This window comes from Eurosta solidaginis, chromosome 4 (genome assembly GCF_040869045.1).
Source record: "Eurosta solidaginis isolate ZX-2024a chromosome 4, ASM4086904v1, whole genome shotgun sequence".
NCBI classification, from domain to species: Eukaryota; Metazoa; Arthropoda; class Insecta; order Diptera; family Tephritidae; genus Eurosta; species Eurosta solidaginis.
Genome location: NC_090322.1, coordinates 23,871,089 through 23,883,533, shown reverse-complemented (window position 1 = coordinate 23,883,533; position 12,445 = coordinate 23,871,089). Strand labels below are relative to the sequence as shown.

The following is a 12,445-nucleotide window of genomic DNA, read 5'->3' as shown; positions in this document are numbered from 1 at the left end:
AGTTCCGAGTGTGGGGGAAAAATTTGCTGTAAAAATGAAAAAAGCTAAAATAAATTGTGCTATTCAATTAAATAATAAACAAATCTAGTAAAAATTGGCTGAAAAGTAATCTGAAGCCAAGAACTCAGGTGTAATGTTTAGTGGATAAGTTTTAATGGGCAAATTGTTGATTGAAAAGGTGGAGAAAGGAAATTTTCATACACAACTGCAGTCGCAGTCAAAGTCACATTCTCAATCGCTGCTACAGCGCAGGCAGTGAAAAGCGAAAGCGGGAAGAGTTGTGGCAGAACGAAAAGAGGAGCCTATTCAAATAACAGTGAGAAAATGAGCTGAGAGGGCGGCGCCTGAAAGTGTAAAAGACTGTGTGTGTTCAGTTTGAAGGATAAACAAAAGATGGGAATAGGTGATAGGAAACACAAAATAGAAGCTAAGAAGTTTAAAATGATTATACAAAGCATAATTTCATATTTGTCTATTATAGTTGATGCCTTGGGAATATTTCGCTAGGAACAACGGCAGCAATCATTTCAGAATTTTTAGTGATCCGGAGATTGTTTAGAAATGTAAAACCCTTCAATTTAATACGGTTATAGAACACATTTCTGCAGCAGAATACTTAATAATCAGTTGGGTCAAAGGTGTACGAAAATTGTCAGTGTTCGATTTTAAGTCAGATGGGACTGTTAACGCCAAACAACTTTTTTTAGAAAAGATGTAAGCTGAGTCGACGTCCCTTGTCCCGTTCGATTCTGCGAATGAACTGCCCATATACGTAACATTTTCCTAAATCTTCGTGCAGTGCACTCTTCGAAGGTTTAAGGGAGCGTATTCTTTCATTCGCATAACATAGTCTAGCCAACTAAGCATTTGGGATTTTATTCGTTGCACTATATGCAGAACTGCGTAAAGATCAGGCTGCTGAGCATTAAATCCTTTCCATACATAGCCATTGGCATGGCAGAAAGGAACATAAATCTTTCAGAACACCACCCCAACTATTAGGGTGGGTCGATTTATTAACCGATATCGCGCCATCGATTTTTCGATAGGATTTGGGCACATGAAAAAGTTTCACTACGCATACCCAAAAAAATAATTTTCGAGCCTGCGAAATTTAATTTTTTTTTACTTTTTTGGACTTTGATTTTTAAGGTTTTTTTCATGACCTACTAAAAAAATTTTCATTTGATTGTAAAATTTTAATTTCCTCGCCAACGTTTTTAGCGGATATTTGTGGGTCGTACAGGATATATATATGTATATGAAAATTTTTTTAGTTGGTCATGAAAAAACCTTAAAAACCAAAGTCGAAAAAAGTCAGAAAATAAAATTTCGCAGGCTCGAAAATTATTTTTTTGGGTATACGTAGCGGAACTTTTTTTCCTGAGCCCAAATCCTATCGACAAATCGATGGCGCAATATCGGCTAACTTTCGTCCATACAAATCTGCCCACCTTACCAACTATACTTTTCGATTGCTTAGCCAGTATAAAGACGCACTTGTTAGCAAGAATGATTCTACCTTTGATTTCTACACTGGCTTTCTTTTCCCTTTGTCAACATTGACGTGACTTTCAAGGTGCGAATATGCAAATTATTTTTTCATGTACTCATTCACCACAAGACCTAATTTTTAAAATAAAATATAAGCCCGACTGTCTCGGAAACGATATGACCTTGTCGAAGCTTCTAGGTGATTCAACCCCTTCCATCCATTAGGAAGGTTATGTTAACAAGCTGAAGCTGAAAAGCCATGAAGCGCATCACTAAGCTTTCTTCTGTTAAAAAAAAATTTCTTATATGTGCTCAGGTGTTCGTCTTCTACCTAAGTGAGTGTGTGGGCCTAAAAATAGTAGAAGTATAGGCTATGCGTTCGCCTCCACAACATTTTTAACCATAAATTCGGCCATTTCTAGAACAACAACAAACAACAAAATGGGTGTGGCAATAACCAAAAGAGCAAGGTGATTTCTGGCGTCGAAGCAGCACAGTACCGAAATATTTTATGACGGTTTACTAATATCAACGTATAATCTGCCCTCAAGCTGCCTCGGGTCATTGAGTCTCGTTGCAGTTGTAAACGCTATGTTCTTTGCCACCAGGTCGGCAGGTGGATTGTGTAGTTATTCCAAGCATCGATAGCTTGCACACCCCTCTAATTTTTGGTACTTTTTTGTGTGACTATCCACCTAACAAAAATTTCTTAGCATAGAATAGGTTTTACAATCGCTGTAAATATCCAATGAGAGAGAGGGCAACAGACACCACGTACACCACGTACACCACAGCATTCTTTTACATGCATAAATTGTCGTCGATACCTTCTTCATTCTCTCCTCCACATTGAACTTCTACGACAACTTACTATCTAGAATTATTCATAAATATTATGTAGAAGGTTTCTCGTGCATGATCACCCTACTAGTTGGAACTAGTCCAAATCGGGACCTGTTGTTGTTGTTGTAGCGATTAGGTTACTCCCCGAAGGCTTTGGGGAGTGTTATCGATGTGATGGTCCTTTGTCGGATACAGATCCGATACGCTCCGGTAACAGCACCATTAAGGTGCTGGCCCGACCATCTCGGGAACGATTTATATGGCCACATTAAACCTTCAGGCCGTCCCTCCCTCCCCACCCCCAAGTTCCATGAGGAGCTTGGGGTCGCCAGAGCCTCGTCTGTTAGAGAAACGAGATTCGCCGCTCGAAGGTGAGGTTGACAATTGGGTTGGAGAAGCTATATATTGCGCTACACAACCCCTTGAATCCCATCGGGACCTTACACCTCCTAGTAAACAAGTCGATATCCATCTACTCCGCGTTGGCGCTCAACCCGACATTAGATGCCCAGGTACGTACTTCTCAAAACTCCCGATCGATCGAAAGAGCTAATTGTTGGAATGTACTTTCCACTTATGTCAACTGCAATGTCAGTATGTTTGTCCGGTCCCTTTGCGAATGGCCTGATCAGTTGGTTCACAATCAGCGTCCACAGCAGAGGCGACAATACCCCGCTCTGCGGCATGCCACTGCATACTAATTTCGTCGCCTCATACAACCCCCATTGTGAAGTTATCATCCTGCATTTTAACATGGATTGGCTCCATCTGGTTATGGCTGGAAGTACTAAAATCTTATTAGACCATCCATTATCGCCGGTTTAAAGACATTGTTGTCTAAAAATACCTCTAAAGCATACTCCTTATATTTCAAGGTTTTTTCTATGTTTATAACCACTCTACGCATGTCGGGAAATTAAGCAAGTACTGAAAGTTTGTTACAGCTTTTTGGCATAATTTCCTATGGTTAAAGCAATAAACAGTTGAAGTAATGTAATTGTTTTTTTACTTATGTATTTTTTAAAGCAACTCTCTTGCCGCTAATTCCTGTACTTGGTATTCTCTCTTGTTTTCTACAGTTTGGTTTATTGTTGCTTCTTTAAAGCAATTCCTTTTTACCATTCGTTCAATTTTCGTTATTTAGGGTGGAAAATGTGCTACTGACCGTACCATAATAAATACAAATTGTCTGTGTAAGCGAAGAGGAAAGGATTTGTTTCGCAGTCGCGAAATTTTACTACTCGAGCAGGAAGTGTTTGTGATAAAAAAAAAAACAATGCAAAATATAAATGAAAAGTGAAAATTATATATTTATAACTAAATAACGATTAGTAGGTAGATGCGTAAAAAACAGTTAACAGTATGTGGTATAGCATAATAATGAAACGTTTAAATGCACAAACAATTTCACTTTCGTTGAAATTTCCGTTGGCTGCAGCAAAGAAAAGTGTGCTAAAAAATTAAATAGCTTTTTATGGGAGAAGTTGTATTAAACGGGTACAAAGCGTGTTGGTTAAGCATATAAATTTGTTTAAAAAATTGCATCAATAAATAAAAATCCGTTCGCAAAGAAGTGATCAAATAAGAAATATTTTGTATGTAAATAAGTATTAACTGCGTTCGTCACAGCGTCGCTGCCGCAGTAATTATTCGATTTTCTTCGCACAAATGTACACACACGCACGCGAATACGCCCTATTCAAACAACAACAATAGTCCAACTGTTCTGTTACATTCGTTTTGTTGCAGTCACAGTCATCGGAAGCGTCGCTGCTGCAACTGCTGCAGCATCACCCACTTTGCTGTGTATTTGCTGAAAGCAGGCCAATTGCTTTGGCAAACAGCAAACACACAACAAAAATTGTAGCAACAACTAGAACAGTGGCTATCTAAAATGCATACCGTGGACGTACTATATGAAAATGAGGATGACCAACAACGCCATGGTCATGATGACACAAGCGAATTGCAAAATTTGGATTGGCCCTTCTTGATAAAGGTGAGTGAATATGTTATGCGACTATGTATTTGCATGTGTTGTTTTTGTTGAAGTAAACCTCTAGGATTTTATCACGAAGTTCTGAATCTTTTGAATTTTTCACTCATTAGCAGATTTGATTGTCCTTTGCAAATAATGAATAAATGCTATATAATTTAAAGGTTTCACTCTTCAAATTCATCTTTCTATTTTTCTTTCACTTCTCCTTTTACTCTTGCTTCCTTTTCCTCTCTTTTTTATTTTCCTCTTGCATCTTCATCATTTCATTTAATTACTTACTTGTTTGGCGCTTAACAGTTTAAACGATTATGGCTGTCCAAAAAGCCGCCCTAGTCGTTTCTAAGCTGGGCTAACGTGCGCCAATTGGTCACACCGAGGGAATTTAAATCGTTTTCTACCTGATCTTTCCATCGAAATCTGCTTCCATAGGCGGAGCATCATCGTGCATTTGCATAACATAACTTCGCCAGCGTAGTGGCTGCGTTTTAATTCGCTGGACTATGTTGATGTCTGTGTAAAACTCATCATTAAACCTTCTTCGGTATTCGCTGACGCCAACGCTCACAGGTCCGTAATTATTCGAAGAAATTTCTCTCGAACACTTCCACAGCGGCTTCATCTTATGTCATGGTTCATGCTTCTGCACCATAAAGCAGGACGTGTACGATAAGTGACTTGTAGAGCATGATTTTCGTTTACCGAGAGAGGGCTTTACTTTTCAATTACCCATCTAGTCCTTATTGGCAAGAATGAATCTTGGCTGGATTTCGGAGCTGGAGTTGTTGTTTGTGTTGATTCTGGTTCCCAATTAAACTATGTCTTTTACTATTTCGAAATTATGGCCGCCAACAGTGGCGTGGTTGCCAGGGTGCAAGTGGGCTGACTCTTCGCTCCATGACAGCAGGTATTTCGTTTCGTCCTCATTCACCAACAAAACCCATTCTTTCCACTTCTTTTCCAAGTTTGGAGCAAGCAGAACTTAAGGCATGAGTGTTCAAGCCGATGATATTAATGTTTTCAGCATACGCCAGTAATTGCACGTTTTTTAATTAAACGGTTTTATTTAGCTTGACTTGACAGGTCGGCCGGCCGCCCGACACGAATTTTGTAATTAAAATTTAAGTAACTTCCCGATAAGCTACAAGCTTCAAACATGGAATATAGTTCAGAACCCGATGACAAGGCAATAATAAACAAAAGGCTCCGATAGGTGGCGCATGGGTCGAAATATTTCAAAAAATCGCATTTGTGGTCCGATTAGTCTCATATTTTGAAATAAATAAATAAATAAATAATACATTCATGAATAGAAAGCGACCTATGAAAAAAATCGCCGCTAGGTGGCACAGGTATCGAGATATTGAAAAAAATCGTATCTGTGTTCCGATTAGGATCATATTTAGAACACATAATACATACATGAATAGAAAGTGACCGATAAAAAGCAATCGCCGCTAGGTGGCGCAGGTATCGTGATATTGAAAAAATCGTATTTGTGCTCCGACTAGGCTCGTATTTGTAACACGTATTTGAAGCGACATATGAAATAAAAAAATTAAAAAAATGTTGTTAAGCGGTTTTATTGAAAGCAATACTTACATTAAGTAATAATAATACTGAAAGATAGAAAATAATTAGGTAGGTCCTAGGTACTAGTCTTCACACTCCTCATCAATCTAGGGCGTTGATCAGAAAAATAAATAAAAACGTTTGGCGCGTGAAATTGTAAGTATTGTTTTCAATAAAACTGTTTAACCTAAAATGTCTTTTAAATTATTTTATGTTTAATGAAAAGGAACAATTTCTGCTAAAAAAGGATTCAATAAACAATAAATACGACAAAATGCATGTTGTTGTTGCAAAAAGTTGGATAAAACTGAGGTATGAATGTTTTAATATTGTATATCTACATACATAAATACTTATAAAATAATATTTTTACCTTTTTGGTGTCATTTAATAATAGTTTAAGCTCTAAGCTGTCAGTGCACACTCTTCCAATACTCGTATTTATATTATCAACTGATTGGAATTTCTTGTTCGAAGGTTTACCTGAAAGACAAAAAAAAGTGTAATACTATAACGAATTTACTGCAAATCGTCTTATTCGCAACCTTCTACTAACGTTCGTATCGCTAAACTGTTGAATAAATAACTCCAATATTGAATAATGCAAAATGGCCTTTATTAAAGTACTTCACAATAACACTGATACTTCACAACCAATAGCTTGCCTAAATGAAACTGATTTTCGCGCCTCTACTGTTGCTGCTTTTATACTGTGTGATTTCCTCGTTGCATCTTCTAGGAGCTTCCAGAATTTACTTAGTTACTGGTATATAATTATAACTACAGATGCACGTGTGTAGCTCTCATATTCGCGTGTATTTGTGAGCGACACTTCCACAGTTACAATTGCATACTTTTGGGAGCATCTCAGATAAGATATCTGCATGTGTTTGTGCGTTGCTTCTCCGCTGCGTGTACGTACATATGTGTAGACATTATGATTGATTCGTTTATGTAGATACATAATGGCTTAGAGATGACAGTACCCCTTAGTGTTGCTAATATTCGTAACACTGTCCGCCACCTAAGTCTGATCGCCCCGATCAGACAAATCTCTCGATCTAACCGCTGCTAGCCTCTCCAAATGAACCACCCTTCTATTTCGTGGTTTCCCAATTTTTTTTAGGCGGTAGATGACATCACTTATCCTCTTCACAACTCTTTACGGGCCTTCCCAACTGCACCGATATTTGGATGGAACACCTTTCCGCCGGTGAGGGTTGTATAGCAGTACCAAATCTCCCTTCCGGAAACCTTCCGCATTCTTTCTGGAAAATTCTTTCTTTCGTTTTAGTGCGTCCGTTCGGGTTTGTCAATGCCAGTGTTTCTCTCGCAGGTATATTTGATTTTGTTTTGTTTGGCCCATTCGTTCCATCAACTTTTACCTTTGACTTTCGTGGTCTTTGTCGACTCTTCTCCACCAGTACTCGATTACTGCTGAACCCCTTTTCCAAACTGAAGCTGAATGGCACATCCTGGTTCTTATAGCGCATAATCTTTCTCCGCATATCGATCCTGATGTCATGGTCAACTAAGACGTCCACTCCCAATATGACTTCATCAACAATCTCCGCCACAATGAATTTGTGTAGAACCATAACCTTTCCAATTAATACCTCACATACCACTTCTCCTTGGACTTGGTTATACTCGCCAGTGACCGTACGCAACCTTGCTCCAGGTAACGGTTTTACTCTCCTGTTCACCAAGTCAGATCGAATTCAGAAATGAGATGCGCCCGTATCTACAGTCAGTACACGTTCTTTGCCATCCACATTCCCTCTGACGGTAAGACTGCTCGATTTTCTACCAATTTGCGACACAGATATCACAGGACATTTAATAGCTGGAGCTAGCTCTCGATCTCTATATCTTACTCGCTCTTGCTCATCCCTTCCATCTCTGTTATTAAGACCACCCATGCTGTTGAAACCACTAGGATCAAGATCGCAATGACGTGCAATGTTACCGGGCTTCCCGCATTTGAAGCATTTGATAACTCTTTCACTCCGCTTTTGCGATCCTTTCAGCGCCTCCAATATTGCGTCTACCCACTCTGGCCTTTCTACTTCCACACGGCTTGCTTTGAAAACTGGCTTACACAGAAGTGACGCTGTTTCCTGAATCAGAGCATGTGATACCGTTTCTGCGAATGTTGGCTTTGGGTTTGCGTATGTAGCTCGCTTTGTTTCGACGTCCCGTATGCCATTTATAAAGCTCTGAATCTTTACCCTTTCAGTGTATTCCACAGGTACGTCCGCATTCGCTAAATGTGCCAGCCTTTCAACATCCGACGCAAACTCTTGCAATGTCTCACAAGGCTTCTGGAAGCGGTTCAGTGACTCCATTTGGTATATCTCTTTCCTATGCTCAGTTCCCTATCGTCTCTCTAGAGCACCCATCAATGCTTCATAACAGTTCCGTTCGCTCTCTGGAATGGTTTGTAAAATCTCAGTTGCAGGCCCTTTCAATGAGATGAACAGTGCAACAACTTTATCGTCAGCATTCCAGTTGTTCACTATTGCGGTCTTCTCAAATTATAGCTTAAAGACCTGGAAAGGAACAGAACCGTCAAAGGATGGTGTTTTTACCTTTGGATTACTCGTTGAAACTGCTGAGCGATTTAGTTGCATCTGCTCGATACGTCCTCTCAAAGCATCCACCTCGGCCTCGATTTTTTCCTCAAACTGTAAAATTTTTTTTCTTGCGCCTCCAGCTTCGAAGAAATACGTCCTTCTTGCTCTTCCAGTTGAGCAGAGATCTGCGATGATATCTGTGCTGAAATTTGCGCCGACATTTCGGATATCCGTGCCTCTTGTGCTTCAATCTTCGCTGTTATACCGTTCTCCTGCGATTCCAGCTGAGTTTCCATCTTGGATGCAATCTGTGTCGACATTTCTGACATACGCGTTTCCTGTGCTTCAATCTTAGATGTTATGCGTGTCTCTTGCGATTCCAGTTCGGATGCCATATTTGTGCATATTTGTGATGACATTTCTGTTATGCGTGTTTCCTGGGTTTCCATTTATGTCGATATCTGTGATAACAAAGCCAATATCGCATTATTCTTGCTGCTTGCGACTGGACTTGGATTTCCGTTCTTCTCTTCAATTTTTGTTGTTGTCTCGTCCCCATCAGGATAAAAGACATACTCGTCCACATCAATTCCTCGCGACTCCATTACCTCTCGTAGCCGTGCTTGAAGTTCGATCTTATTGCCGGTTGTATTCAATCAACGGCTCTCCAACTCCTTCTTCAGTTGCTGGATCCTCAACTCACTCAACTTTGCCATGTCCAAGTTGTATTCGCAATCTTCGGAATTTATTCAACAATTCCTCTTCTGACACCAATTGTAACGAATTTACTGCAAATCCTCTTATTCGCAACCTTGTTCTAACGTTCGTATCGCTAAACTGTTGAATAAATAACTCCAATATTTAATAATGCAAAATGGCCTTTATTAAAGTACTTCACAATAACACTGATACTTCACAACCAATAGCTTGCTTAAATGAAACTGATTTTCGCGCCTCTACTGTTGCTGATTTTATACTGTGTGATTTCCTCGTTGCATCTTCTAGGCGCTTCCAGAATTTACGTTGTTACTGGTATATAATTATAACTACAGATGCACGTGTGTAGCTCTCATATGTGCGTGTATTTGTGAGCGACACTTCCACAATTACAATTGCATACTTTTGGGAGCATCTCAGATAAGATATCTGCATGTGTTTGTGCGTTGCTTCTCCGCTGCGTGTACGTACATATGTGTAGACATAATGATTAATTCGTTTATGTAGATACATAATGATTGATTTATGGATGTGCATACAAGTCACTCTTAGCATTGGCTTAGAGATGACAGTACCCCTTAGTGTTGCTAATATTCGTAACAATACCAATTTCACACAGAGCATTAATGAGCTAATTAGTCAAGTTTTCTATATTAAAGCCCTTATTGAACTCAATTTTCCATACAAAATACATTGTGTTTCGGATATGATAATCAATAAAATAATTTAAAAAAAATTTTGAGTTAAACGGTTTTATGGAAAACAATATTTACATGAAGTAGTAATAATACTAAAAGCTAGAAAATAATTTGGTAGGTCCTAGGTACTAGTCTTCACACTCCCCATCAATCTAGGGCGTTGATCAGACAATTAAATAAAAGCGTTGGGCGCGTGAAATTTCTAAAAATGTGAGACGTAGCATACCGTTATTAAGGTTCAGTTATGCGGCAGTTACCCACCGACGTGTGGCGTACGTACGGACGTTTGTCGTACGAAACACGTTTGACCGAACTCTCAAGCCCGTAGGAATCAATGTGTGCGTCTGTGTACATGTACATAACATATTTGTGTGTGTATTGTTTACAGATAAGCACTGTTGCCATTGACCATTTTGCATACATGCTTATGGAAACATCAACTTTTTCCAATTTAATTGTTGATGTTGTAAAAGGCTGGAATTAATATTAAATACATATAAATAGATTACATATTTATAATCTGCATTTTTACATAATTATTTCGAATTATTTTCACAATTTTTCAAACTTTAATTAGGTGTTTTTGCATAAAACTGCACACGGTCAAAAATTAGCGCACAAAAGTTTACTAGGCAACTCTGAGTAACTGCCGCATTATGCGGCAGTTATGCGGTAGTTACTCACGAACGTACGTACCAAAAACGTGTCAGCTGACACGACCTATCCTATGAGTGTGCAATGTAAACGAAAACTCACCGACGTGCAACGCCCGTACGTACGTAGCCTGGAACGTAGAAATCAAAACAATTTTGATTTTTTCCGTAAGAATGTGTCAGCTGATCGCTCTCTCACTAGACAGAGTTGCCTAGTAAACTTTTGTGCGCTAATTTTTGACCGTTTGCAATTTTATGCAAAAACACCTAATTAAAGTTTGAAAAATTGTGAAAATAATTCGAAATAATTATGTAAAAGTGCTGATTATAAATATGTAATCTATTTATACGTATTTAATATGTATTCCGGCCTTTTACAATATCAAAAATTAAATTGGAAAAAGTTGATGTTTCCATAAGCATACATGCAAAATGGTCAATGGCAACAATGCTTATCTGTAAACAATACGCACACAAATATGTTATGTACATGTACACAGACGCACACATTGATTTCTACGGGCTTGAGAGTTCGGTCAAACGTGCTTCGTACGACAAACGTCTGTACGTACGGCACACGTCGGTGGGTAACTGCCGCATTAGTCTTACATATGACTATCAATAGAAATTGGACGCGCCCAACGCTTTTTAATAAGCAACAACACTAAGGCAGACAATAACTACAAAAGAAACAATTAATTATTTTATTTAGAAAATTGTTCCAAACCGGTAAAGTTATTTCATCATTTATGTTCCTCTCTCTTAAAGCTGTTACAGAATAATGCGGGAAGATTGAACTCCTCCTCTGCAATGGGTAGATCATCATCATCACAAATTGGTGCTGCACAATTTGGGTGGATTTCGTCCGTGGTGTAAGAGATACGTCCGTCACTTCCGTTCCGCATCAACGGAGGCTAATCGGGAGCACCAACGGAGATCAGTCTTCTCACAAAGCTACCCCATCTGTGTAACAAAACGTACCATAACAAGTCATATCTTAAACCGAATAAAATGAAAAAACGTTGTAGTTAACTGAAAGGTTTCCAACTTAGAGAAAAAAGTCTGAAAATTTGCTTGAACCAACTTTTAAGCGTGTGTTACTAACCTTATATTTTGTGAAACGGGCCTCAGACAACGCTTGCTGATTTGACCCAAACTTCTACCCCATCAAAATTTCCACTTTAATGTTATCGACTTTCTCCTCGAGCATTTGTCGCTCCTGTCAACATGCTGAGTATTTGATGAAAATCCCTTATCAAACAGCAATAACTATGTTGCAGAATCACTCCGTGCTCTTGGTATATGCTAAAACGTTTTCTAAGACCTTTTCTATTCGCTACTTCTGAATCTGACAACTGTGTAATTTCCTATAGCTGGGGCGCTTCTTTATGGGAGAGCTGGCAGCATATTGTCTATCAGCAGTTTTCTTTTGAAGGTTAGTTGACTTCTTGACAGCTTTCCGTATGGACTAAAAAAATGGATCCCTTTTATGCGCTGCATGAGTCTTTTATGCTACGCGGGCCGAGAAAATATTTAGGTTTGGTATTAAAGGATACAATATCTATCATGGGCGTTTTGATCGTTGTCCTAAGGCTGGAAGCATATTCCTTCGCCGTTATGCTCAAGAGCTTAAACCCTAACTTCATACCCTCATTGATCCGCCACTGCTTGCGCGTCAATGAGTTAAAGAACGAGCGCGATTAGGCCATGACCTGGCCACCTCTTCAGTGGCAGCGTAGTGGGTCTTGCGTTTATATGTACAGAAGGTTATAAATATATGGGGTATTCCATCCCATTTCGACCAATTTTGAACCCAACCCCTTTAGAATTGGCTGAAAGTTTTTCTTCTTTTTCTAGCTTACGAACGACGTTTTTCAGATTTTTTCAAATTTTTTC

The 12,445-nt window shown here is 39.0% G+C and overlaps 1 protein-coding gene across 1 annotated transcript in view; it reads left to right on the top strand.

The window, feature by feature from the left end:
• The window catches only part of LOC137249310 (transmembrane protein 198), a 38,745-nt gene continuing 26,300 nt past the window's right edge, over positions 1 to 12,445 (top strand). Inside the window, exons 1-2 of the mRNA XM_067780660.1 lie at positions 1 to 128; positions 3,482 to 4,336. Of these exons, the coding sequence (XP_067636761.1) occupies positions 4,232 to 4,336 (105 nt within the window). The 5' untranslated portion in view covers positions 1 to 128; positions 3,482 to 4,231. The remainder of the gene's footprint in view (positions 129 to 3,481; positions 4,337 to 12,445) is intronic.